Consider the following 25,588-nt stretch of genomic DNA (forward strand, 5'->3'; position numbering starts at 1 on the left):
AGCAAATGGCATTCAATAACATACTCCTCATTCCCCACTATTGACTCAAGGAAGGTCCATTAGATTGCTGGTAGTTATATCTGAGCAGTAATCAGGACTCACATAGTTTGTCTAAGTCACTCTGCAGGTAGATGGCAGATAGATAGCAGAATAGGACATGAATGCAAGCTCAGGTTCTTAATACCTGTGCTATGAGGTCAGAGATTTTCCTAGAGCAAACCAGAAAGGCCTGGGGCTTGGGGAAAAAGACAGGGCTCTACAGTGAGAGCAGCAGTGAAGATAGCTGTCCTGTCATCCTCATTGTCTCAGACAGGCAAGGCTCCTCTATCCCTACTTATTAATCAGCCTCCTGATGTGGGTATGCTTAATTCCTAATATAGGGTTGTCAGGTAATAGATGATGTGGGTGCTTGCTGAGTGACTATATCTCTAGGGTCCTCTTCGTGAGTCACAGAATCTGACTGACTCACTCAAGCCAAAAGGAAGTGTTTTGGATGATGTAGGCTAGTGATCCTCTGAGTGAGAGAAGATGAGACTAGCTATGAAAGGGACAGAGGCTATGGCATCCTCTCAGCCTTGGGGGTCTGGTGCTGGGACCTGAACTTACATCTAAGGTCTAGGGCTCAGGGACAAAGAACCATTTGATCCTAGAGGCTTATATGCCCATCGTCTCTCAGAACTTGATGTATTATTTGGTGATCATTTCTTGAAAGAACAAAGCATTCATATGAGTATATACACCATGGCTGTAGCCAGGGGCAGAAGTATTCTTAGAGGAGTCAAAAAGGGGAAAGTCACCAAGGGAAAGCCCTCCATGGCTGCTCTTCTGTTTGTGAAATAGATATCGCCACGATGCAGCTCTCCCACCCCAGGACCACCTCCTTTGCCACAGAAATCATTGGAGACCAGGTAGGAGACTTGAACTCTCTCTGGGGCAGGTGTGGTGTGTATAGCCACAGGGCTCTGGGAACAGCGTTAAGCCAACCTCTTCTGGCTACCGAGGGATTTCTGCTCCCATAGGCTGAGAGTCCCTGACATTGAGGAAAGACCTACCCAGGGAACTTGTTGGCTGTAATCCCTTTATTTCCTCTGTGGCCACTGTAGCATTGTCCCCTTTCTGTGCATTTGATGTCCTCAGAAGAATAACCCCTGTGAAGACACAGGTCCCCTGAGCTGAGTGCTCAGCATAGGTAGAGCCAGAATGAAGGGTTGGAGGCCATGCTTGAAGCCATAGCTGCTGGGTGTGCTTGCCTCCTCCCAAAGGAGGGGTCTGTAGCTTCCTACCCAGATTACTTTTGGATTTAAAGGCTAGGTGGCCCAAGCACTTTTCTTTCACCCTGACTCTGTGGCTGCTGGGCTTCCTCAGGGAGATCCAGTGGTCATCTCTTATTAGTCCCACTGTTGGGCCAGGCTTCCCCAGGGTCTTGCCTCATATGTGGTTTATCTCCTATAAGGTGGTTTCTCTCTGACCTTTACTCCATGCTGAAGGCAGGCTATTGGTTAAGCATCTAACATGCCCTGTTCATGAATGACACCAAGGAACCCTTTCCATGGTCACTAAGATTCCTTTCTGTGTTTATTATCCAGGGCTCAGAAGAAACTCTCCTGTAGTCTAGAAGACTTGAGAAGTGAATCTGGGGATAAGGTCAGCTCATCAATCAGCTGTGCCAATTTTGGAGTTACTCCTTTAGGCCCAGCACAGTGCTGGAATGGGCTGGTGGGAGCATGCAGGTGTTAGGAGATCATAGGAGCAGGAGCAGCAAGGTCAGAGCCATATGCCACACAAGCCAAGAAGATTGTGGATTGTGGCCTCTTCTCCTTAGTTTACCTGGGATCTCTGCAGGGACTCTGAATGAAGGAGTAATGTAGGTAAAGGGGGTGATGTCAGGAGTACAACCTGGGATAATCTAGAAGATTAAAGAGGCAGTTTAAAACAAAACTCTGAAAAGATCTGAGGAGGGCTTTGTGGCCCCTTGTGTGAGGATGGGCTTGATCATGTGACTGGACCCAGGGTTGAGGCGGAAGGGACAATGGAAAGCTTTGAGTTTAGTATTGACTAAATACAGGGTTGCCCTGATGGAGCCTCTGGTGAACCATGTTTCATACTGTCCCCTGACTTCCGTCAGAGTGACATGGTGGAGATTCACAGAAGTTGGGAGTTGATAGGACACACTGCCCAGGCACGTGCCTCTTGCTCCATTGGTCAGAGTGCTGGAAACTGCCCAGGATATTGTTCATGGCTAGATAGTGGCCTCTTTCTTACTGTGGGTGGTGATCATCTGATATAAAGGAGTGAGGAAGAATTCTTACATCTCAGTGTGTCAGATGTAAGCAGGAAGGTGGCTCTGAGCTGCTGATTGTGACTAATAGTTCTTCTTTTCTCCCCATGTTTGAATCCTTGTCACTCCATAGTGTGTCGATGGGAGCCAGCTGTCCCCAGTGGGAGACCCCAAGGTACATTCATTTATATCCTTATCACATGTCTTTTTGTTGTGATGTTTACCAGAGTATTTTTAGCAAGGTATAGCTTTTGTGGCTTTAAAATATGTTAACTGTAAGAGTTAAGAAGAAATGAGGAAAGGGGAAATGTCATTTTTGTGTGGTCCATATGCACGATGCACTTTCTCTGCCATTATCCATGGTGTACCATTTATCATTATGACTCTGCTCTCTAGGCCCAGAGAAACTAATCTCCAACAAAGACGGCTAGGCTTAGTTATAGGGTAGAAGGTGTGGTAGTTTTTACATCGCAATAGTCCTCTTCTGTGCTGAGATGCCAGGGTTAAAAACACAGGTGTGCACTCAGTCTGTCTTCAGTGAACAAATCATGTTATAGAAACTCCATTAGGACTCATTTTCTTCTAGAATCCTGCAGTGGCAGCTGATTACAGTCCTAAGCTGGTAGACCAGTATTGAGCTCATGGTAAACTGAAGATTTGTATAATTAGTGTCAGCCCCACCCAGCCACCATTGTAAGGGAAATGTACTGTGCATGGCCCTTCTGCCTCCTCTGCTTTCCATAGGAGACACAGGGCTTTACTACATGTGGCCTGAGAAGGCTGTTTGTATTTTCATACCATTATGGCAGAATGGGGGCATTTCTGCTCTTCTAACTCTGTGGAAGGAAGACCCCATGAGTATTCTCATATCAGGAAAAGACTTCTCTTCACTTTTTGCATTTATGGTAGTCTGCTGTGGCTAGCCAGACATTTCTCAGCCCATGCGGATTGCTAAGAAAACATCTTCTGCTTTGTGGTCCCCTGGGAAAGCTCTGGGGCCCAGCCATCACTCTTCCAGCCCCAGCTTCAGAGAAGCCCCTCACACTTATCTCTAAGTAACATGCAAGTAGCCACCTACTCCCTTGGGCATGCCGCTGGGTCTTCCACGCTTTAAGATAGCATGTTGCTTACCGTGAGTGATGCAGGCCTGCTTACAAAGTGCACATTCTAGGTTGAAATGAGTTCCCCCACACCTTTGATCATAATTACAATCTTATGAAATTTGGCTTAGCTCAAGATGACCACCTCTTCCCTCCATGCACGCACCACCTCATCCCAGCACCACCTCATCCCAGCACCACCTCATCCCAGCACCATTCCAGAGGTATAGTAGTTTTCCCACAGCATCTCCTTCCTGTGGTGCCTGGGCTTAAATTAAAGCTTTTTATGGCTGAGTGTTCCTTGTGTCAGTCACCCTTGTGTTCTGACTGCTAGTCATTGTCCCCTGAGTTCCTCAGACTGTGTACTACTGACTTGGTCTCCTGTAGAATGAGTCAGTCTCTCCCATTCCCAACACAGAATCAAGTCCCTCCAGCCCTCTGTAAGCTCTTTCTTCTCAGAGCTGTGCATTGTCTTCCCCTGTAAGTGGGTCAGCAGCCTTCACACTACTCATTTCTCGGGCGGATTCTTTAATTTGTGCCCTGGGACATATGGGCATGATATTCTAGATTCAGCCTGTGGTGTTCTGTATCTAGGGTCTGTGTTCTTCTTGATTGCTGTCCCCCTTGGACCTGGCCTGTTATGCTTCCTATGTTTCTGTTTGTTTGCTAAAAGTTGTATGCTGGGCTCTGTGTGTATTATTTTTCCACTAGCCCAGGGGAGGGATTGTTATTCACGTGTTAGAAATGACCAAACAGAGGGTTTGAGAGGTTACACAGAAAGGGCTTTTCCTGAATCATTCTGGCCTGAAGCTTTGTCCTCTCTTAAGCCACCCTTTTGTTCTGATTTAGAGCAGCTGGTAATAGGTTCTACCCTGATCTTTGGCTCCCCACAGCTGGTGTTATTCTTGAAGTTAGGGAACAATTGGGGTCAGGTATTCCTGTCTCCATCTTGTCCTGCCTTGATATCCTGCATCTTTCTACACAGTGAGTCGTTCCCTTAGCTTTGCTTCTTGGCTGAAGCAGAGCTCAGAGAGCCCACTCCATTGCCCTCTGCTCCTTATTTGTCTGGGCCTTTACTCATCCTTGGGTTAAGGCTTATTCAGTCTGTACCTAAGCTCTTCAGAGACCTCTCTGGATGGTCATGGTCAGAATCTTTCTGTTGTCCTGGCCTTACACGTGGGGAAATCTTTTTTTTTTTTTTGAGACAGGGTTTCTCTGTGTAGCCCTGGCTGTCCTGGAACTCACTCTGTAGACCAGGCTGACCTCGAACTCAGAAATCTGACTGCCTCTGCCTCCCAAGTGCTGGGATTAAAGGTGTGCGCCACCACTGCCTGGCTATACTGGGGGAATCTTTATGTGGTGCTGCAACAAAAAACTTGTAATTCGAGCTCTTCTCCACTTTGTATTTCTTGTGGAAGTTGGAACTTGGTGTCTGATTCTTTAGTTCTCTAAACTTAAAACAAAAACCAACTATTTTATTGTGTTTTTGTGAGCACATGTGTCAGAGGTTTACTTAAGGAGCTCATTTTTCATCTTATTCCTCACTGAAGTGGGGCATCTGTTGTTGCCTCTGCAGCTGCACTCCTCACTGCAGGCTGGCTAATGTCACTGTGGGCTAGCTGACCTCACTTCAGCCTAGCTGAACTTACCGTGGGCTCGCTGACGTGACCATGGGCTAGATGACTTCCAAGCTTCTGGGTGATTCTTCTGTTTCTTCCTCATCTCATCATAGGATTGCTGGGATTATAGATGTATGCCATCACATCTGGCTTTTTAGTGGGAGTTGAACTTGGATCATTAGGCTTGGGTAGCTAGTACCTTTATCTGCAGAGCCATCTCTCCAGCCCACAAATCCCTTAACTGTTTTGACTGCTTTTTTCCCATGGTCTGAGTCTGACTGAGTATTAGAATAATCCAAGACGCTTGTTAAAAATAACCTGAAGTGGGTTCATTTTCAGAGGGGCTGATTCACAGGGCCAGGGAGGAGCCCATGAGTTGGTGGTGTTTTCATAGTGCCCCAGGTGAATGTGAAGCAACTGCCAGTGGATGAGCTAGCACTGGGAAGCTGCTGGGCTGGTTCACATGTCTGATCATGTCTGACCTCTCTGCTCTACGGGTCATCACGAGCTTGAAGATGTCATGATCTTCATCTTTGGACATTTTGGCATGTCTACTATGGACCAGATTTCTTTAACACTATCATTTCTCTCCAGATTTCTCATTTCTAAGTTCATATGTGGAGGCTCTTGCCAGTGTGTAGTGAGTGAATGAACTGAATTTCAAATAGCTCCTAGAACATGGAAGCAGGCTGAATTCAGAAATGTACTGCACACTTGGCTTTCAGTGAATGAAGCTTCAAAAGGTGTCTTGGTCTGGCAGTCATCCAGCCTCATTCTGACTTTCCAGTTTTAAAATTGGTTCTGCCTCTCACATTACTCTTCTTCTGGTTCCAATCAACTGATCCATGGTTGAGTCTCTTGGTGATGACTTTTTTTTTTATGCTCACACTTGCAATGTGTTCTATATGTTTTTCTCAGGTTTGTAGTGTTAGTGATCTTTATATACTTCTTAGAAAAATAAGTGCTAGTCTTTCTCCTTAAAATCAGCTGGATTTGTTGGGATTTCTTTTTTAGCTAGGATCTAGCCGTGGTGCTTGTTGCATCTAAGTGGTACCTCAAAGAAGATGGTTCTAAGTTCCTATAGACTCTAATATCACTCTGTAGCATGGCTGTGCTCATGGCTAAACCCTTGCAGAGATCTGCCTTGGTCTGGTCTGAGTAAGGGTCTTACTTAGCAAAAAGCCTCTTTTGTGACCACAGGAAAACAAATATAGGGAGATCAGAGACACTTGGAGCATACTCCTCTTGCTTTCCTTTGCTTTGGGATCAACCAGAATGCTAGCCAGTAAACTCTGGCTTGTGTTTTTGAAGAGCCTGGGGAGAAGTTACAACTGCGAATTCACTGAACCTCTAACTAACATGGGACAAAGGGCGTAGGGCTCCTTTTTCGAGAATAGTTATAGTCATCTCTGGATTTGGGCTTGATGCCGTCTCTGTGTCACTGTGTGGATAAATCTTTACCTTTCTCCTAGACCAGGAGAAAGAATCATTGAGTCAACTTAAGTGAAAAGTACCTCTTGAAGAAAGTGTTTGTACAACAAGGATTTCCTAATTTGTTCAAACTAAAGTCTGAGGGTTAATTTGGGAATCTCTCCCTCTCTTCTCTTTCTAATAGGACAGCTCTTTCCTAGCGGAGCAGAAATATCCCACATTACCTGGGAAGCTTTCAGGAACCACACCCAATGGAGAAGCTGCCAAATCGCCTCCCACTGCCTCCCTCCAGCCTGACTCTTCAGGGAGCAGCCAGCCAAAGCTGAGTGAGTGTCCAGCCCCTGGGTTGGTGGCCTCAGGAACAGTGTCCTTAACATTCACAGTCACTGTAGCTATAACTGCAGCCCACAATTAAGAATAGTGGGGATTGTTTCTTGGCAAGTTGTGTCCCAGAGTGGCCCTGCTTTTAAAGATTCCCTGTCTGGATAAGCTGCTTCCCAAGTTATTGTACCTCCATTCTCCCCTCTCTCCATTCCTCCTCCAATCCCTGCCTGTCCTCTCCACCTCCCTGCCTCCCCCACTCCCAGGACATGTACATTTACTCTTCACGTCCTCACGTCCTGCTTCCTTCTCTGACATCCTGGTCTTCTCCTGCATCTGCCTTTAATGCAGTCCCTGTTACCACTAAGCTGACAGTGTACACACTCCAAAGTTGAGAATATTTTTCTAGCAGATGTGGTCAGCAGCAGACATTTGATTTAGTCCAGGAGTTCCTGCTTTGGTGTTCACAGAGTTCCTCCTAACCAGCCTTAATTCCTCTACCTGGCTATCCCCTGGGCCATGCTTTATTTCTTGAAACCCAACGCTGCCCTAGGCTTTCGTAGCTCTAGATAAACCCTTAAATAACTGTGTTCAGTTATACTCTGACTGCTTTGGGTCACTGTAGTATGAGTCCTGGTACTTGCACAGGGACTGCCTGTGATTTAGAGTGCTCCCCATGGCCGTTGCTGATCCTCCTTTTCTGCCTGGGGATACCTCAGCTTGTGAGAAAGTGGCACCAGGATCCTTTGGCCTGATGCCTCCTCTCACCATGCTGAACCTGTGGGCCAAGCTTGGTCGCCCTTTAACTTGTCCTCCGTGGGATTGTTTTCCTTTCTGTTTGAGTTTTTCTCATTTGCTAGATGATACTCTTTTTATTTCTTTGCTTCCCCGTTACTGTTGGGCTGGACTTTGGCCTCTCTTGCTTCTTCATGTGGCTTCTCTGCTTCTGGGTTGCTGAAGATCGCGGCTGGAGTGTCAGTGCTCCCGTATTAGGTACTGTGACTGTTCCAGGTGAGGTAGAATGTGTGAATTCCTTTGTTTTCTATTTCTCATGCCCTGCCCATATTCCAGAATCTCTCTCTGACCAAATAGCAAGCTCCTTATTGGAATAGTCTACAATTACTTGGACCCCAAAGTCTTAGAATTTGAAGATTTTAAATCCCCCAAATTCTAAACATTGGCCTCACTAGTTTTTAGTGAGAGTCCTTGGAAATGTTCTCAAACTCTCTTGGCTCCCATTTTCTTGGTATGGAGCTCAGTCCTAACTGTAACACTGAGAAGAGTGTTCTGAATGTCCACAGGAGGATAGCTCTGGTGTAGGGGTGGGGTTCCGAAGGTTCCCTCTCCCATTCATTCACGTGCCTTCTCATTCTGTCCACCTTAGGAGACACAGAAGGTGGTTGGGAAGAAATACTCATGGCCAATGAACTCTCATCTACTTCATCTGGTACTGAGTCAAGCCCCCAGTCTCCCTTGACACCAGATGGCAAACGGAGCCCCAAAGGCATTAAGAAATTCTGGGGAAAGTAAGTTGGTGGTAATGGTTGTAATCATGTGTTTAGACCAGGGAGATGCTGTATGCATCCCTGCTTATCCCACATTTGCATAGCTGCAAAAGTAGAATAGTCACATTTATAGGGAAGACTGTGAGTTATTATTTTTCAGAACTCAGAAGAAGCGTGACAGGCACTCATCAAATACAGTGTGTCTTTCATCCTAGGCATTCCTCTGCCCCACGTCCATGCTCCCATGATGAGGCACAGACGAGAGTGTGTCCTTTTTTCTGTGTCTCATAAAATATTTTAAAGAGCAAAAACCAAGTACGTGCTAGTCCAACTGATTAATTCTGAACAGAGGCAAAAACTGGAGTCTCCTCAAAGGCATCAGCCTTCACTTTGATCCTGTGAGGAGTGGCTCAGATCCCAGGGTTAGGCTTAGTATTGAATCTAGAGTCTATTGGAAGCACTATCATAGGTCATCTTCCCTGGCTTCAGGGTAGGGACTGAGCCTGGCATATCTAGTCCCTCACAGTCTCTGTGGATTCCTCTCCATGCAGAATCCGAAGAACTCAGTCAGGAAACTTCAACACCGATGCACCGGGTATGGCAGAGTTTCGACGAGGTGGGCTCCGAGCGACTGCGGGGCCAAGACTTTCTAGGACCAGGGACACCAAAGGACAGAAATGGTAAGGATCCATCCAGGCCATCTGGGAAGAGCTTTTCGAAATCCTGGCCAGGGTGCAGTGCAAGCGGGGCCTGAATGCCCCACAGCCTCAGAGGCTAAAGGCAAAAGTCTTTCATATAGAACTTGTCTGCTTGCCATGAGTGGATGTGCCACACTCACATATGCTGAGGTAAAAGCCTAAGACTCCCTGCAGCCAGGCATGGCTGGGGTACGAAGGCTATGTTAGTTACTTTTCTAGTTCTTGCAAACAAACAGCAAAACACCAAACCTGACCAAAGCAACTTGAGGGGAAAAAAAGAGATTATTCTGGCTGTCAGCCCATCACAATGGAGAAGGCACAGTAGCAGCTTACGGTGGCTACGCACATCTTCAGTCAGGAAGTGGAAAGAGATGAGAAAAATGCTGGTGCTCAGCCCCCTCCCTCCCTTTTATCCAGCTAGGGTTCCCAGCTGATGGGACGATGCTGCCTAAAGTTAGGGTGCATCTTACTACCTCTATTAACCTAACCTAGAAACTGCCTCAGAGAAGTAACCAGAGATGTATCTTTTAGGTGATGACAGGGCCTGACTGGTTGACAGTATTAACCACCAGAAAGGCTATGAATGGCTCTGTTCCATTGTTACTCGTTCTCAGTGATGCCTTTCACACAGGACTGTGAAGCCAATCAGAACGGATTGTAGAATCCCAAAGCTGGGTCGGTATCACTGTTCAACCACATCCTAACTGGAAGCTGCATGCTGTCACATGGCCTCTACCCCTCCACTCCTCATTGGCACTGGCAAAGTGGGGATTGAAAATGAGTATTTTGTTAAAATATGATGGGACAGTCATGTGATACACATACTTTGTGCTTAGAATTATGTGAGCTTCTACACATCTAATCTAGGCGTCAGCCACGTGCCACTCAAGGATCAACATCCTCTTGTCTTTTTGAAAGAGATTGTGCTGTCTTACCCGCCTCTGGGCCGGTGTCCTCCTACAGGCTCCATGGAAGGTCTTGGGGCAGCTGCCATCTTCCAGTATCCCTCATATTTGCCCTGTAGCAAAATGCACTGAAAGGTACACTGAAGGGGGCTGCTACGGTGTGAGTGGTATGGACATCAGAGCACTGAGTTTCACATGACTGTCCCATCATGCTTTAATAAACATACACAAAACAGCAAGTCCGTTTGGAGGTATTCCTAATGGATACTCTCCTGTGTCTCTTCTTATCCCGTTCTTTTCCCTGTTCTGAGAAGCTGTCTCCCAAAAACCTGCATTTGTAGATCCTTGCTTATGTGTGTGAGACCCCTTCCCATATCAGCAGCCCTTGTGACATGGCACCTCCAGCTCAATCTCTGGAAGCCCAATGTGCAGAGCCAGCCTTGGGTGGAATGTGCTCCTTAAAACTTTAACCAAAGAGAATTGAGTTCTCTTGTTTGCCCTTATACTCACAGTGCAAATACTAGTTCTCAGATGAAACCCCGTTTTCCACCTGAGAGCAAAGAGCATTGCCTGAACCGTGCTCTGTCCCAGACTTGCAGTGTTCTTTTCTCTCCCACGCCCTGAGGAAGGCGTTCTTAACTTACTGCCACCCCAGATTGTAAGACTTTGTCAGATCTTCCTAGTTTGAGACAGGACCTCTGCTCCGTTGGATATCCTCACACCTGTATTATATTATAATCCATGGTGAAAGGTGGAAAGTAGGGTTGATCTTCTAACCTTGGATCTATATCCTCAGTAAATACCAGCTTTGGGGTGGTGGGTAGGGAATTTAAGGGCACAACTAAAAAGGTGTCCATCAATTTGGAGCCAAAGAAAGCTTACCTGTATATTCCATAATTAGATACTGTTATTTACCCAGCAATTTTTCTTAAATTTAGGCATTTTGTTTCTGGGTTCTCAGAGATGAGAATGTAAAAGGTACAGTAAACTCCAGTGATCGGTCTTTGGTCCAGTTCTGGCTGTGTCTTTAGGGCTTGAGTTTAGAGGAGAAAAGAACATTTCCAAGACCAGCAGGCAAGTTCCTAGCCAGTTCACTGAGCTCCTGCCACTGCAGGGCCTGGGGCAGTAATGTCAGACACTCCCTCTGCCTAAGGAAGGCGCTCCTGCAGCACCAAAGGCCAGTTTGCTGGACTATCTTTGTGCTTCCTCTTTTTTTGAGGGGAGGAGGTGGTGTTTTGAGACAGGGTTTCTCTGTATAGCCCTGACTGTCCTGGAACTCACTCTGTAGACCAGGCTGGCCTGGAACTCAGAAATCCGCCTGCCTCTGCCTCCCAAGTGCTGGGATTAAAGGCGTGCGCCACCACTGCCCAGCGTCTTTGTGTTTTCTTGACCATGATGTCAGCTGATGAATAATGAGAGGGTCCTGGTGAGCTTGCTGTGTTTATCCCTAATGCCTGTGCTAACAAACATGAAGCTTTCCTGGGGACAAAGACTGGTCTTACCCTTAAGGAGAATGTAATGACATGCCAGTGACCTCTGGCATGTAATTCATAGATATTTAATACATAACCTTTTATAAAAACTTGCCACTAATATTCTTGTGGGGAAAGTGCCTGGTTCCTGAAAGCTACCAGCCCCAATTCTTTTTCCAGTGAAAACTATATATTTTGCATTTTAAAAATATTTCACAGGTAAATTCAGATCATGGGGAAACAAAGCTTATTGTTTCATTGCCCTAGGTAAAGTCTTACTGCTTTATATCCCGGAGCACACTGTACAGAGAGTCTGTTGCCACCACAGCCTTATCAAAATTATGTATTCAGGTTTATTCTCTGTTTAATTTTCTCTACTTTCACAGACTTCTGCAAATTTACAGTTTTTGTCAGTTTAAGTTTCACATTTATGGGTTTAGTTTGTAGATTTTCTGTATGTGGGTCGGTTTCAATTAATATCTCCGTTACAGATTTCTATCCACTCTGCATATTAAGCTTAAGCCATGTCCGATAATTATGTTAAGACAGTTTGGGGCTCATGCCAGAATTTTACCTTTTTAGTGACACTTTGACAAGTGAAGTTTTTATATTTATAGATAATGAGTCTCATTGACTTTACTGTTTCTTTATGGGGGAACAGGATCTAGGTAGATGTAGAGGGGCTGGCTCTGGTACTGTAGGAGCAAGAAGGGTGGGTGGGCAGGAGGTGGACAAAGACGTGAGTGGGAAGATCCTAAAGATAAAGACACAGCTGCATCTGGGTTGTCTTGAACTGTCCATAGGACAAGAGCTTTCAACTTATGACCTCAGAAGCATGCACTACCCTCCCTTAGAAAACAACCGTCCTCCTGTTATATATTCTGATTATTTTCCTCATTCTATAAGTAAATATAAAATAAAATACATTGTTTTTATATAAAAAAAGAATTAAATGAGGGCTGAGAATGTAGCTTAGCCAGTAAAGTGCCTGCCATGGGGACTTGAGTTGAGATCCCTTTAGCCTGGTAAAAGCCATGTGTGGTGCACACATCTGCTTGTAACCCCAGTGCTAGAGTGAGGAGAATAGCAGCATGTGCTTCCTTGGAGTTTGGTGGCCAGTCAGTCTAGTCGTTTAGTGAGCTCAGAATTCAGTGAAAGGCTCTGACTGAATATAAGGTGGAGAAAGATAAGAGACACCTGGTATTGACTTTTGGGTTCCATATACACAGTGCATACACATGTATATGCCCACACATGAGTGCAACACACACACACACACGTATGCACACATACACATGCAAAAGAAACAAAAAGCTAGGTATGGTGTTTTATGTTTATAATGCCAGCATTTGAAAGGTATATTGCCAAGAATTCAAGGCCAGCATGAAGCACAGGATTAGGCCTTATCTCAAAACACAAAATACTAAAATAAAACCAAACAACTTATAAGCCAACATGCTAGATCACATCAAAGGCAGTAAAGGCAGGAGATACACTTCATTTAGAAGTGGTGAAGAAAAAGTTTATACATGAAGTGAGTCACATGAGCTCACTATGAAAAGGCTGTCATTTTTTGCTTACTTTATACACTGTTCTGACATCAACAAAGTCTGATGCTCCTGCCAGAAAGGTACAGACAACACCCCATTTAAGGGGTGGATTGGCCACCACTCTGGAGAACCTGAGCTGTATAGTGTTATCACTCACATGTTACTTAATTGAAATTTTCTGAAATGGCACCAATGATTCTGAGAACACAGATGACAGTGCCAGTTGTCAATTTTGGGGCTGATACTGTTTTATTAGTTCTTATAATAAAAACTTAGGGCTGGTGATGTAGCTCTGCTATAGAGCACTTGCTCAGCATACATGAAGTCCTGAGTTCCGTAACCAGCACTGACAAAGTGGGCATGGTGGTACACATCATGATGTAAGCCCATCATGTCTGAGTTGGAGAAGGCAGAAGGTTCAGAAGTTCAAGGTCACCCTTAGCTACCCATTGAGTCTGTAGTTGCATTAGGCCCTGTCTCAAAAATAAGCTAAAAATATGTAAGTATTATCAATCAAGCTAGAAACTAGACTTAGTAAAGTTCTATTCTCATAGAAAGTATTACAGAGCTATGGTCAGAGCACACACCTGAAATGTGAGGGTAAAAACTGCTACAGAGCTATATCTGGAAATTGAGATTAAAAATTTTTAGAATTTTGTGCAGGGATTTCATGTTAAATTTGTAATTTTTTTTACAGTGTTTTCTCATTCTAAATATTTCCCAAGTCTTTATTGAAATTTTATATTTTCAAGCCAGGCGGTGGTGGCGCACACTTTTAATCCCAGCACTTGGGAGGCAGAGGCAGGCGGATTTCTGAGTTCGAGGCCAGCCTGGTCTACAGAGTGAGTTCCAGGACAGCCAGAGCTACACAGAGAAAACCTGTCTCAAAAAAAAAAAAATTTATATTTTCTATACAGAGGGTACCCAACTTGTATAAATTCTAGTCTTATAAAACCTGAATCTTTACCTTTTTGAGCCCTGCTGAAACCTAAGCTCTAGCCTAGGAGCATTCAGTACCTCTCTGAGTATTTATTCTAGAGTGCTGGCTTCTTTTCTGAACCTTTAAGGATTCCCCTATTTAGCCAGTCATTCAGCAAGTTCTTAAAATCATTTCTGTATGTTAGGAGTGCAGCTGGCCCTCGGGGTGCAGAAGAACTAGGATTTCTGGCTAGCCAATGTAGGTAGTCTACAATGGTTACACAGACGATACTGAATCTACATGGTCTTTTCCCTTGTCACTCTCTAAAAGAATAAAATGTAATATCCGCACGTGCTGTTTGTGTTGCATTAGGTGTGGTAAGTAATCTGGGCATGATTTAGTGTTTGGGAGGATGTGTAAGTTCTATGTAAACACTAGATTTTCTATCTGGGGCTGCAACACCCTCCTGGAATCCATCCTCCATGAGTACCCGGGGAGAACGGTACTTCTGGAATCCATCCTCCATGAGTACCCGGGGAGAACAGTATTTTGCTAGAAGGGAAGCTCTCTGACTAGCTTGTCTTGTAGATCTATAAATCCCTATGTATATTTAAAACTGAGTATGAAGTTGTTTTGTACACTTTCCCCCCATGACTCGGGTGGAATTTCAAATGTACCATTGCATTCATGCTTCAAATGAAAAATTTATGTCCTTAAGAATGGATGGTTTTTAATACCTGGTGTCCTGCCTAGGAACATGACCTCGCTCTTCATTTATTCATGTCTTCTTTTTTATGTGCTCAGTTGAGTGTTACAGCTACATCAAGTCACCCTTGGTGCACCCCCTCCCTGTCCTCAACACAGCCAGAGATCGTCTATGTGCAGCTCCTAGAGAGGTTATAATTGCAGTTGGTTTGGGGGGGATGTTTTTTATTGTTTTAATAAAAGCTATTGATCTGCATGGATAATATGTAGAAAATTGACATTTGCATGTAATGTTCATTCCATATGTATAAACATATGCATTTGTTTTCCTATGTATACATTCATTCTCCCTCTTCCAGTAATTTAGCTCTTGTGGGTTTCTAAGTAGGAAATCATATCATCTGAGAAGAATTGGGTTCTTTATTTCTACTTTAAAAAAGCTATACTGTCTTATCTGTCCACACCTGGGTATATCTTTCTACCAGGCTTATTAATAATAAGTACTGATAGTGCCACACACACACACACACACACACACACACACACACACAGAGAGAGAGAGAGGGAGAGAGAGAGAGAGAGAGAGAGAGGACATAAACAATGCTCCTTTCTGCTGATTATAACGGAGATGCCCCTAGTTTATTTAGAAGAGCTTTGGCTTCTAGCTTTCCTCTTTTCCTGTTAGAGAATGGACTGACTGTCTTTTCCTAGTTTCCCAAGCATTTCCCAAATACTGCTGAGTCTTATGGACAAAATGGTTTGATAATAGGTGTTCATACTGTGTTTCTAGACCTATGTACACTAAAGAGTCTCCTGAGGATCATGGAGGCTGCCCTGTGCTCAGAAAAGCTGCAGCTGAAACATAAAACCTGCTATTAAGGTTGCTTTAGAGCCTCACAAACATCAGTGGGCTGTATTACAGTGCCATTCACCTTGTTGGTTCTTTTAAAAGATTTTTTTTTTTTTTAAGCTGAGGCTTTGTGCTATGCAAAGCCCTGGGTACCTTATAACAGAAGTATGCTCTTCCTTTGCTTCCAGTGATGCCAATGCCCCCTTTGCCCAGTGGAGCACAGAACGTGTATGTACATGGCTGGAGGATTTTGGCCTGGCTCAGTATGTGATCTTTGCCAGACAGTGGGTGACATCTGGCCACACACTACTGACAGCTACCCCTCAGGACATGGAAAAGGTAAGGACTGAATATGAGGAGCAGATGTCCCCGTTTTTTCCCCCCAGAACAGAGCTTGGGGACTAGTGTATGGATAAGTGGTGGCTTCCCTCTGTCCCATGTACACAGAGGGTGCACAGGGAAGGCTGCCATTGCCTTCTGCTATAGGGCTAACACCCCAGGGCACTGTGCACCTACCCCAGGCTCTACCACCACCCTGGAGAGCATACTGACATCCTCTAAGGACCAAGTTGTTTGCCAAAACTTCACATGTGGTCTTCATCTTTTGCTTTCAGGAGCTAGGAATTAAACACCCCCTCCATAGGAAGAAGCTGGTTTTAGCAGTGAAAGCTATCAACACCAAGCAAGAAGAAAAGTCTGCGCTGCTTGACTACATTTGGGTGACACGTAAGGAGAGGCATATATTTATTGTTCTGAAGGGTAAAAGAATTTTCCATTGAATGTGTGCCTCGAAGACAGCAGCCTACTTGTGAAAGACAGATGGATTACTAATGCTTTTGGGGAAGGAAATCAAGAGCCTCAAAATGATCATTTGTCATCTTTCCCTCTTGGCACCCACATCATTTTCTCATGAATCCTAATGCATCTGTTTTTGTAGGGTGGCTTGATGATATTGGCTTACCCCAATACAAAGACCAGTTTCATGAATCAAGAGTTGATGGGCGAATGCTGCAATACCTAACTGTGGTGAGGATTTTTCCTTAAGTATTTTCCAGTGAGCACTCATCCCAGGTTTCCCCATGCTTGCCATTTTAAATGTGATCTCCTCCTTTCTTTGAATTCTTTTTAAAAAAGATTTATTTATTCATGTATTTTATGTATATGAGTGCTCTGTCTTCATGCACACCAGAAGAAATTAGATCCCATTACAGATGACTGTGAGCCACTATGTGGTTGCTGGGACTGAACTCAGGTCCTTTAGAACAGCAGTTAATGGCTCTTAACCACTGAGCCATCTCTCCAATCCCACCTTTCTTTGAATTGTTAAGGCCCTAAAATAGTACTGTTATCACCCAAGGCACATCAGGTGCCAATGTTCAAACCATGATGGTAAGCAAAACTGTCTGTGAGAACCTTTTTGAAATGTGGAAGGCATATCTCTGTTTGGTCAGGAAAGAACTGCTGGGGTCTTTTGTTACCTTAGAAACTGACTCGTCAACAACTTTTCTTTTCCAGAATGATCTACTCTTCTTAAAAGTCACCAGCCAACTACACCATCTCAGCATCAAATGTGCTATTCATGTGCTACATGTCAACAAGTTCAACCCCAACTGCCTACACAGGAGGCCCGCTGATGAGGCAAGGGAGTGGACTAGCTGTCCAGGTGGCCCCGAGTCAGGACACCTGGAATATCATGAGAAAATGAGGATGCTTTCATCACAAAATAGATCATGATGCTTAAGATTCTGGTGCCTGTAACTCTGTTGTTTCTGATGGTGGTTTTCTAAGTCATCATAATGATAAGGATTTGATGCAACATAAAAGAGAGAGAAAAGGAAAGATAGTATGGAAATATAGGTATCAAAGTAGGCAGAGGCGGTAAGGTCCAGGAGTCAGAGGGGGACAGAGTTCCAAAAGACTGGACAGTTCAGAGTGGGTTACTCTCCTTGCTGGTATAAAATTAACTAGCCTTCAACCTAGATGACTTAGAACCTTACTAGAGGGAAACTAGTGTAGATAAATGGACCACTGGCTGATATACATAATACTGTTCGATAAACTTTAGGGCTTCCCAGTGAACCCCAAACTGAGAACCTATGGATCGTGTCCCACCTCCTCTGTTGTGGAGAACTGGTCTACCTCTGGTTCTTTAAGAGTTTTAAATATCTGCCTTTGCTGTCTAGTCTTTATTTCCTTGCTGTTCAACAAATATAACTTGCATGTTTTCTGTGTGAGTGCTGAGCATTTTGAAGCCCACAAGGCTGTGTGAAAGTATGTAGACATTACTATATTTTATACAAATATTTACTTTTTATTTGTGTGTGTATCTGTCACACATATATGGGTACCCACAGAGGTCTGAAGAGTTTATCAGATCTCTTGGGCCTGGTTGTGAGCTACCTGGCATGGGTGCTAGGAACTGAACCTGGGTCCTCTAGAACAACAGTGAACATTATACTGCTGTGCCCTCTCACAGAATGTCTTAGTGTGGCTTCCCTTAAAACATTTGCCCATGCCAAATGTTTTTTTTTTTTTAACCTAGAAAACACTTGGCTCATAATTGAATCTTTAAAATTCTGTTAGGTTACTGAAAAAAACCTGTATGCCTATTGGTTTGTGCCAAAATTTAGGATGGTAGACTCAGATAGTTAAGCATAGATATTTCAGCAGAATTCAATAAGATACTGATTTTTCAGGACTGGGCACATCTTAGGTAAGTGGCCCAGATAGCTTGGGTTGTAAGGCCTGAGAGTGTGCTGTTCTGGTAGTACAACTGAGGCAAGACTCCCCAGAGGTGCTGACCCCACAAAGGACCACACAGAGCCTAACTTTTTGACTCTCCTCCATCACAGAGTAACCTTTCTCCTTCAGAAGTTGTGCAGTGGTCCAACCACAGGGTAATGGAGTGGCTGCGATCTGTGGACCTGGCAGAGTATGCACCCAACCTTCGAGGGAGTGGCGTCCATGGTGGCCTCATTGTGAGTGGCTCTCTGGGCTAGCTCACATGCCTTGGCCCAGACTGGGGTATTTCCAAACCACCTTTCTCTCCAAATTTTGTTCATGTTGTTATGATTTAAAAAAAAGAAAGAAAGAAAGGAAGGAAGGAAGAAAGAAAGAAAGAAAGAGAGAAAGAAAGAAAGGAAGGAAGGAAGAAAGAAAGAAGGAAAGAAACATAAGGGAGAAAGGGTTTTAGCTCAGTTACAGGCTTCAGTCCATTGCTACAGGGCAGTCAGAATATAGGGCTAGAGCTTGAGATGGCTGGTCACATCTCTGCAGTTGAGAGGAGACGATGAATACATGCATACTGCTCAGTTCTTCTTAATTCTTACACCATCCAGAAGCCACCCCACGAAATGTTGGCAGCCATATTCAGAACAGCCCACCTCAGTTAGCCCTATTAAGAAAACTCCCTCACACTCGTGCCTGCAGACCACCCTCGTCTAGGCAGCCCCTCCCTGAGACTCTTCCTATAGATGATTCTACTGGGCCAGCTTGATGATTAAAGCTAAGCCTCGTACTTTGTAAGGACCAGGCATTCTAGTGGGAAAAAGAAATGAGGTACTTCATCTGAACCATTTTACAGAATTTGAAATCTCAGAGTACTCCTGAGATCTCTGGCTGAGCATTACTGTGCCTTTCAGAAAGAGTTGGGATGACTTCTATGAGGACTCCCTCAGCTACAGTCCAGAGGATTCCAGTGAGCAGGGGGGGCGGGTGGTGGTGTTTGAATGAGATCAACTCTGAACAAGGCAGTTCCACCTGTTCCCAGAGGAACACGGGGGCTGGGGAAGTGGGGGAGGTCACCAAATGCAATTTCCTGATTGCTCTGATATGATCTGTATCACCACTTAGCTCTGTCAAGTGTCAAAGCCAGAAGGGAAGTGTGGAGGTGGTGGCCTAGATGCCATCAGAGAAGACTCGAAAGCAGCCTTATCAGAGAGGCTCTGGTTCTCTGCTAGCCTGTGAACATGAGGTCGACAGGCATGCTAGTCTGATCAAAGCTAGGCCTTATGCTGGGGAGATGGTGTGGCTAGGACATAGAACACAGCCTCGGTTATGGAGGCACCCAATGCCCAGAGGAATAAGTTTTTACCTTCCCCACCCGCTGCCGCTCCCCAGTGCCTTCTAGAGTAACCACTGGCTAAGTTGGTCTGTGTTTTCTTCTTAGATCCTGGAGCCTCGCTTTACTGGGGACACCCTGGCTATGCTTCTTAACATCCCCCCACAGAAGACACTCCTCAGGCGCCATCTGACCACCAAGTTCAACGCCCTGATTGGTCCCGAGGCTGAACAGGAAAAGCGAGATAAAATGACCTCACCAGCCTACACACCTCTGACCACCACAGCCAAAGTTCGGGTGAGTTGTGAGAGCCTGTGTTCGGGTCCCAGCAGCCTGTCTTCTGATCCTTATGCTAAACATCTGTTAGTTTGATGCCTGGGCCAAACCAATGAGTGCAGCCCTACATGAGGGCCGTGCTTGGCTTATGCTGTAGGAGTCTGCTCCTGAGGTCTGTTCATCTTTATTAGATCCATCCCCTACTTGGCCCAAGTCCCAGGAAAATCGCCCACTGGAAGTGTGTACAGGAAGTAGCTCTTCTTGGGAAGCTGTTCTCTACTCCAGTTCTGCCAAGCAGATGGGCTCTGGGTTCCCTCAGTCGGGCCCATCTGTGTACCACAGTGCCCTGGGGTCTTGGTCACAGCCATCTTGCTAGCACCAAGAGTGCTCTCATGGCAGCTTATCCTGCCTGTGTTCTGGGATAGAGCCAGCACACAGCTGGCCTAAGCACCTCTCGTTCTCTGGCCTCTCTGAATCCTACAAAGTCTAGCCCAAGCCACACACAGCATCTTCAGTCTGAATCTATCTGCAGGCCACAGGTAACCTTCAGAAGCTAAGCTGAATTCTCCCTAAGCAATCATTGGGTCCAGCTATATCTCCTGCTCACATTCCTTTCCCTAAGGATGCAGGTCAAGTCCTATGTCTTAGGGAGTCCTGCAGAGCAGTATGGGTGAAGCTCAGGCAAAAGAGAAGGCCAGCCCAGGTTCTTCCAGGGTCTGGATATTCTTGTGGCTCTGGCTGCCCCTCACTCACAGATGTACCAGCAGCTATGGTGAGACAGGCCCCCTGCACTTGACCTCAAGAGCAGACAGTAGCATTCCAGGACACCTCTCAATCTACCTTGGGAAATAAGAAGTGGCTGGAGGAAGGGGGCAAGGGGGAGGGGGCAGGGATCAGGGCTGAGTTTTAGGCACAGCCTCCGAGGAACAGCTCGGTGTTCAAGGTTATTCATCTACTGACCTCACTTCAGCATGGAGCATGTCATTGGGAGTCCTGCTTCCCACAACACTTTCATTTCTTTCCTCCTGAGCTAGCACCCAGATATACTACTGTCAGTCACATCTGACACTGACCCTGGACTCTTTCTCATCATCTTGCATTTGCTGTTTCAGCCTAGGAAACTTGGATTTTCACATTTTGGAAACATGAGAAAAAAGAAGTTTGATGAATCTACAGATTACATTTGCCCCATGGAGCCTGGAGATGCTGTCAGTGACAGCCACAGGGTCTACGGTGTCTACCGGGGCCTCAGTCCCCTTGATAACCATGAACTAGATGGTCTGGACCAGGTGGGACAGATAAGCTGACGCCCCTGCCATCTGCCTTCTCTGTGCACAGAGAGCTCACAGTAACACCGTGTGTCACCATGTAACTGCACTTCACCCTCCTCCTTGTGCATGATCTGCAGAAAACAATTGTGTGTCTTTGGGCTGGTCTCACTACACACCTTAAGGACAGTCAGGATATGCAGTTACACAGCCACAAAAGGAACAGACTTTGGGGAACTATAGCCAAATGTGGACTCAGGGGAAATCACCTGGAGACATTTGTAGATGTTTAATAATTCATAATATCCATATTTCATCTGGAAAACACATGAGCAGAGGCAGGCCCTGGGCAATCCCAAAAGGCTCAGTTCTCAGACACTGCCCCTATACTCCAGTCGAGGGAAGAATTCAAGTGCCTTAGGCCTGTGAGCCACAAAGTCTTGGCTGAGATCAAAGTGCCAACATCGGGTATTTAGGCCATAGTGACAATGTAATTTGATTGTACCTTACTATAGGGTGGCCACTTGTTTCTGATAATAAAAACAGTATTTATGTAGAAAGTATGAAACATTTTTAATTTTGTTGGGGGCTGGAGGTAGGGTGATACCCACTAGACTGCTTAAGGGCCTGTAATTTAGGATTCAACCAAGGGAATGGAACATCTGTCAGGATGCCTGTGGCCCTATTGCCTTGAGCCTCATTTCCCTCCATGAAGCATAGAAGCAGCCAGGGTATCACACACACCCTGGCTAGAGGTGAACATCTGTCACACAGACCCTATTTAGTTTTCCATTTCAGCAGCATGAGCCTTACAGTGAAGGGTGGGGTGATGAACAGGCAGCCTTTCTGGCAAGCCTCTGCTTTTCACATCTTGCCCATTTCTGTTTCCTGGAAGAGTAGAAACTGAGCTAGTCTCTTGCTTTAGACACAGGCTAGCTGGTAATGGGCTCACCAGATGGCCTGTGTCTGGCCAGAGACTGACCAGGAAGAGATGTGTACTCTGCCAGCCTGAGCTTCTGCTCAGGAAATTCCAGTTTGGGACTGGCCAACATTGGACTCCTGGTCCAGTGGGCTTCATCTACAGAATACCGGCAGTGTTTTATCCATCTGGCAGGGAGGGCAGGACTGATGGCCCCATTATGGCATTCTGATTCTACATCAGATTCAGGATTTTTTTTCTCTCTCTTTTTTTTTTTTTTTTTTTTTTTTTTTTTTTTTTTCGTTTTTTTTCGAGACAGGGTTTCTCTGTGTAGCCCTGGCTGTCCTGGAACTCACTCTGTAGACCAGGCTGGCCTCAAACTCAGAAATCCGCCTGCCTGTGCCTCCCAAGTGCTGGGATTAAAGGCGTGCGCCACCACTGCCCGGCCAGATTCAGGTTCTTAATCCATACAGAAGGCTCAGCCATGGTCTGTTACTTAAGGCTGCTACCTCCTCTGAAGTCCAGGTAGTAAGAGAAGTGGGCACAAGCTTGCCAGGTTGGGCAACACTAGTGTTTAGTTCTGGTACTTAATGGCCAATGCTGTTGTAGAGCAGGTCAGGCCAAGTTTTGTGTCCTGTTGGTTATGTCCCAGTGGGGGGGAGGCCGCATGCACCTGTTTTGAGACCTTGCATGGGCTTGTATTGCTGCTGAATCTGTGTGACCTCATTCGGCTTCCATTCCCGTAGTGGATCTGAGTTTTTCCTCGTACAAGGGGTTGCCCTTGGTGCCTCCACGTCTGCAGCTTCCAGATAAAGAAGACGGAGTAGGCCAGTGGTACCGCAGAGAAGGGGAGGAGGAATGCAGGAGACGGAGACTCCTGTGCTGTGAGGAGGCTTCAGCCTCCAGAAGATGCCCTCTTACACCTCAGCAGTGACATCTGGGGTGCTGTGCCTGGAAATCACCCTCCTGTCCAGTAATCTGGAGGCTTTCATCTCTCTTGCTCTCTGCTTCTGGAAATAGCTGGACCACTGGACACATGCAAGAGGCTGCTTGACGGGCTCTGCCCGTGGCCTGCATCTCTACACTGAGTGCTGGTGCTGAATGTGGCTTCGGCAGAGCGTGTGTGCATGCCGTGCAGGAACTGAAACTGCATGGGTCTCACCAGCCTAGAGTGCGCGCCGTCCACCCTCCAGGGAAGAATGTCCTGGAGAGGATGCACCTGAGTAGAGGGGGCTTTGCATGCCACTGTCTCTGTAAAGCATGGGCTTCACCCCTGTGTGCTGACCAGGCTGCTGCCCATTTTACAGATGGCACCTTCCGAAGGCACCGTGACACAGATAGGGCTCCTCTCCCAAGACATCCACCGCCTCACGGTAGGATTCCAACTCCCCTCCTTGTAGCATGGCTAGTAAATCCCAGTGAGCTTGGTGCGGTGGGGTGTTCATGGCCACGGGAGAGGAAATGATGCTGCTTGATAGTAGATTAGAACCTGAGCCAGCCCTGAGGCACACAGCAGCCCAAAGAACTCCTCCATTGGCCTGTTGCTGACTTGGAGCCACTGCAGGGCAATGCAGGCCCACAGGCCTTTGGCAGAGTTGGCTTAAACCTGCAGGATGCTGGAGCCTTTCCCTGGTCTCAGAGCTGGTAGTGATACGATGGTACCCAAGCAGTTCTAGGTCACCCATCCAGCCAGGTGAAAGCTCAGACTCACTTCTGGCCCAGTGAATACTGTTTTGCCTTCTTGGCACAGAAGAACATGCATTCCCATTGATCCTCTGATATCATGGATATACCCTGCAAGTTAGGAAAGCCTGCCATGCCCAAGAATACTAAACACGCCCTTTCCATAGGAGGCAGCTTGGTCCTAAGCAAAGAAGTTTTGGGGAGGGTAGGAGTGAGCTTACCCCCTGAAGTAGCAGAGCAGCAGTATATTATTCTCACTTTCTTCTTTGCCTTGTACTAGCTTTAGCAGCTTAGGTGTGCTGTTGTCCTTCTGAGACTGGTCTTAGTTACTTTTAGATACCCAATATTATTTAGCCCTAATAAAGCAGGGCCAATGATAACCCTCATGTAAATCACCTGGGAAAGCCAGAGGTAGCAAGAAACGGCTACCCACAGTTAGGAAACTGTCTAAAGGCAAAGTAGAAGAGTCCCTCGTGTCAGTGCCACACAGACTTTGTCTCTTGGCTCATACAGGGAAATATCTCTGTACAATCTTGGCCCATGATCTCTTAACAAATATTTGGAGGTCTTGAAATAGTAAGTTTACCTCTAAGGTGAAAGGCTTAGTTTTATGTGTATATATGTATGGGTGGTGGTGGTAGGGACGAACCTAAAAAATTGTGCAAGAAAGGCAAACACTTGTGTATACCAGCTTTGCCCTCATTTTTATCTTCACATCACTGTCTCTTCAACACTCAGTGCTCAGGTTCCTTGGGATACCATAACTTTGTAGGTCAGTGATGCTGTATATGGGCCACTCCCGGTGTCTGTTTCTTGTGAAGATGCCTTGGCCTATGGACTGTTAAACTGCCCCTTTGGCTGTGTTCTTACAGACTCTACTAAGCCAGGACCAACTACTGAATGACCCGCCTGGCTGTCCCTGATGCTGATGACTGCAGATGACATTCTTCATGGCTGAGAGCCTAGAGGGGCACACGTGGAGCCTGAATGTTTGCCTCAATGGGGAGTTGGCACCTCAATGGGGGGTTGGCACCCTAGATGGGGCTTGTGGGCTGGCCTCCTTGGATGTAGGTGCTGAAAACAGAGGGGTGGGACAGGTATTCGGATGTGTCCCCACGCTTTTCTGTGTTGTCAGTGGTTGCTTTCCACTACAAATTTTCTACCTTTTGTACTTTTATATGCAAACTGCAGACTGCTCCTGCAGAGATGAAAGTGAGGTGTTAAATACAGAACAAAGACAATGAGCTGTTAGTTCTTAAAAGCCTCTGGGGCGGGGGTGGGGGTTGGGGGGAGAGGTTGTACAAACTGTTCTGTGGGTTCTGCAGTGGCTGAGTGAAATGATTGGGGGAATGGAGCAGGGGACCCTCTAGGGCAGCTTCATAGAAGTATGTATGTCCACTAAGAGGAGCCTGGGCATGAGAACCAGGACTCCTCTCTTGATCCCCCAACAGCTTTCATCTACCCACATTCCAAGATACCCAAGGTGACATAACACACATTTCCCCCCCCTCACCTGCCTCAAATAATGCCTGGTCAATCACTGCCCCCTAGTGGACAGTCTTCAAACTCAAACTTTATTGTTTTTTTTTTTTCCTGTTCTGCCTCAGACAAGCCAGTTCCCTCCCAGGCCATGACTTCTAGTTCCACCCTTGCTGTCTGATCGCTGCCCATGGTTTTATATTTGGTCCCACACTTTCCTAGATGATCCCTTCCAAACATTCATCACTTCTGTCACCTTGTCACATTTCTGCTTTGAATTCTGTTGTCGCAGATGGGCATGCCATCTTGCCACCTTTGTGCCCCATTTCCACCATCCTGCCAGCCTTTGTGAGTCCACCGATTTGTCTTTGCTTCCCTTCCTTTATTCTTTCTTCTGGTTCCAAACCAGCTCTGCCCTTCAGCATCATGTGCCTCTGAGATGTTCACAGTTCACTCTAAGGCTATATGCACACGTACCTGCCACATAAACCGTCTGAGCTGCTGTAGGTTGTGTGGGCTAAGTGAGTCTCAGGTGTATTGCTTTTAATCA

General features: G+C 46.0%; 1 protein-coding gene across 1 annotated transcript in view; it reads left to right on the top strand.

Moving 5' to 3' along the window:
- The window catches only part of Ppfibp2 (PPFIA binding protein 2), a 159,478-nt gene extending 134,675 nt beyond the window's left edge, over window positions 1–24,803 (top strand). The window contains 17 exon segments of the mRNA XM_031387777.1: window positions 841–908; window positions 1,587–1,644; window positions 2,412–2,453; window positions 6,613–6,754; window positions 7,710–7,742; window positions 8,134–8,275; window positions 8,806–8,934; window positions 15,542–15,692; window positions 15,968–16,079; window positions 16,291–16,379; window positions 16,869–16,991; window positions 18,206–18,331; window positions 19,522–19,710; window positions 20,802–20,978; window positions 23,184–23,249; window positions 24,432–24,463; window positions 24,465–24,803. Of these exon segments, the coding sequence (XP_031243637.1) occupies window positions 841–908; window positions 1,587–1,644; window positions 2,412–2,453; window positions 6,613–6,754; window positions 7,710–7,742; window positions 8,134–8,275; window positions 8,806–8,934; window positions 15,542–15,692; window positions 15,968–16,079; window positions 16,291–16,379; window positions 16,869–16,991; window positions 18,206–18,331; window positions 19,522–19,710; window positions 20,802–20,978; window positions 23,184–23,249; window positions 24,432–24,463; window positions 24,465–24,501 (1,716 nt within the window). The 3' untranslated portion in view covers window positions 24,502–24,803.
- The last annotated feature ends 785 nt before the right edge of the window (window positions 24,804–25,588 follow it).

This window comes from Mastomys coucha, unplaced genomic scaffold, assembly GCF_008632895.1.
Source record: "Mastomys coucha isolate ucsf_1 unplaced genomic scaffold, UCSF_Mcou_1 pScaffold21, whole genome shotgun sequence".
Lineage (NCBI taxonomy): Eukaryota > Metazoa > Chordata > Mammalia > Rodentia > Muridae > Mastomys > Mastomys coucha.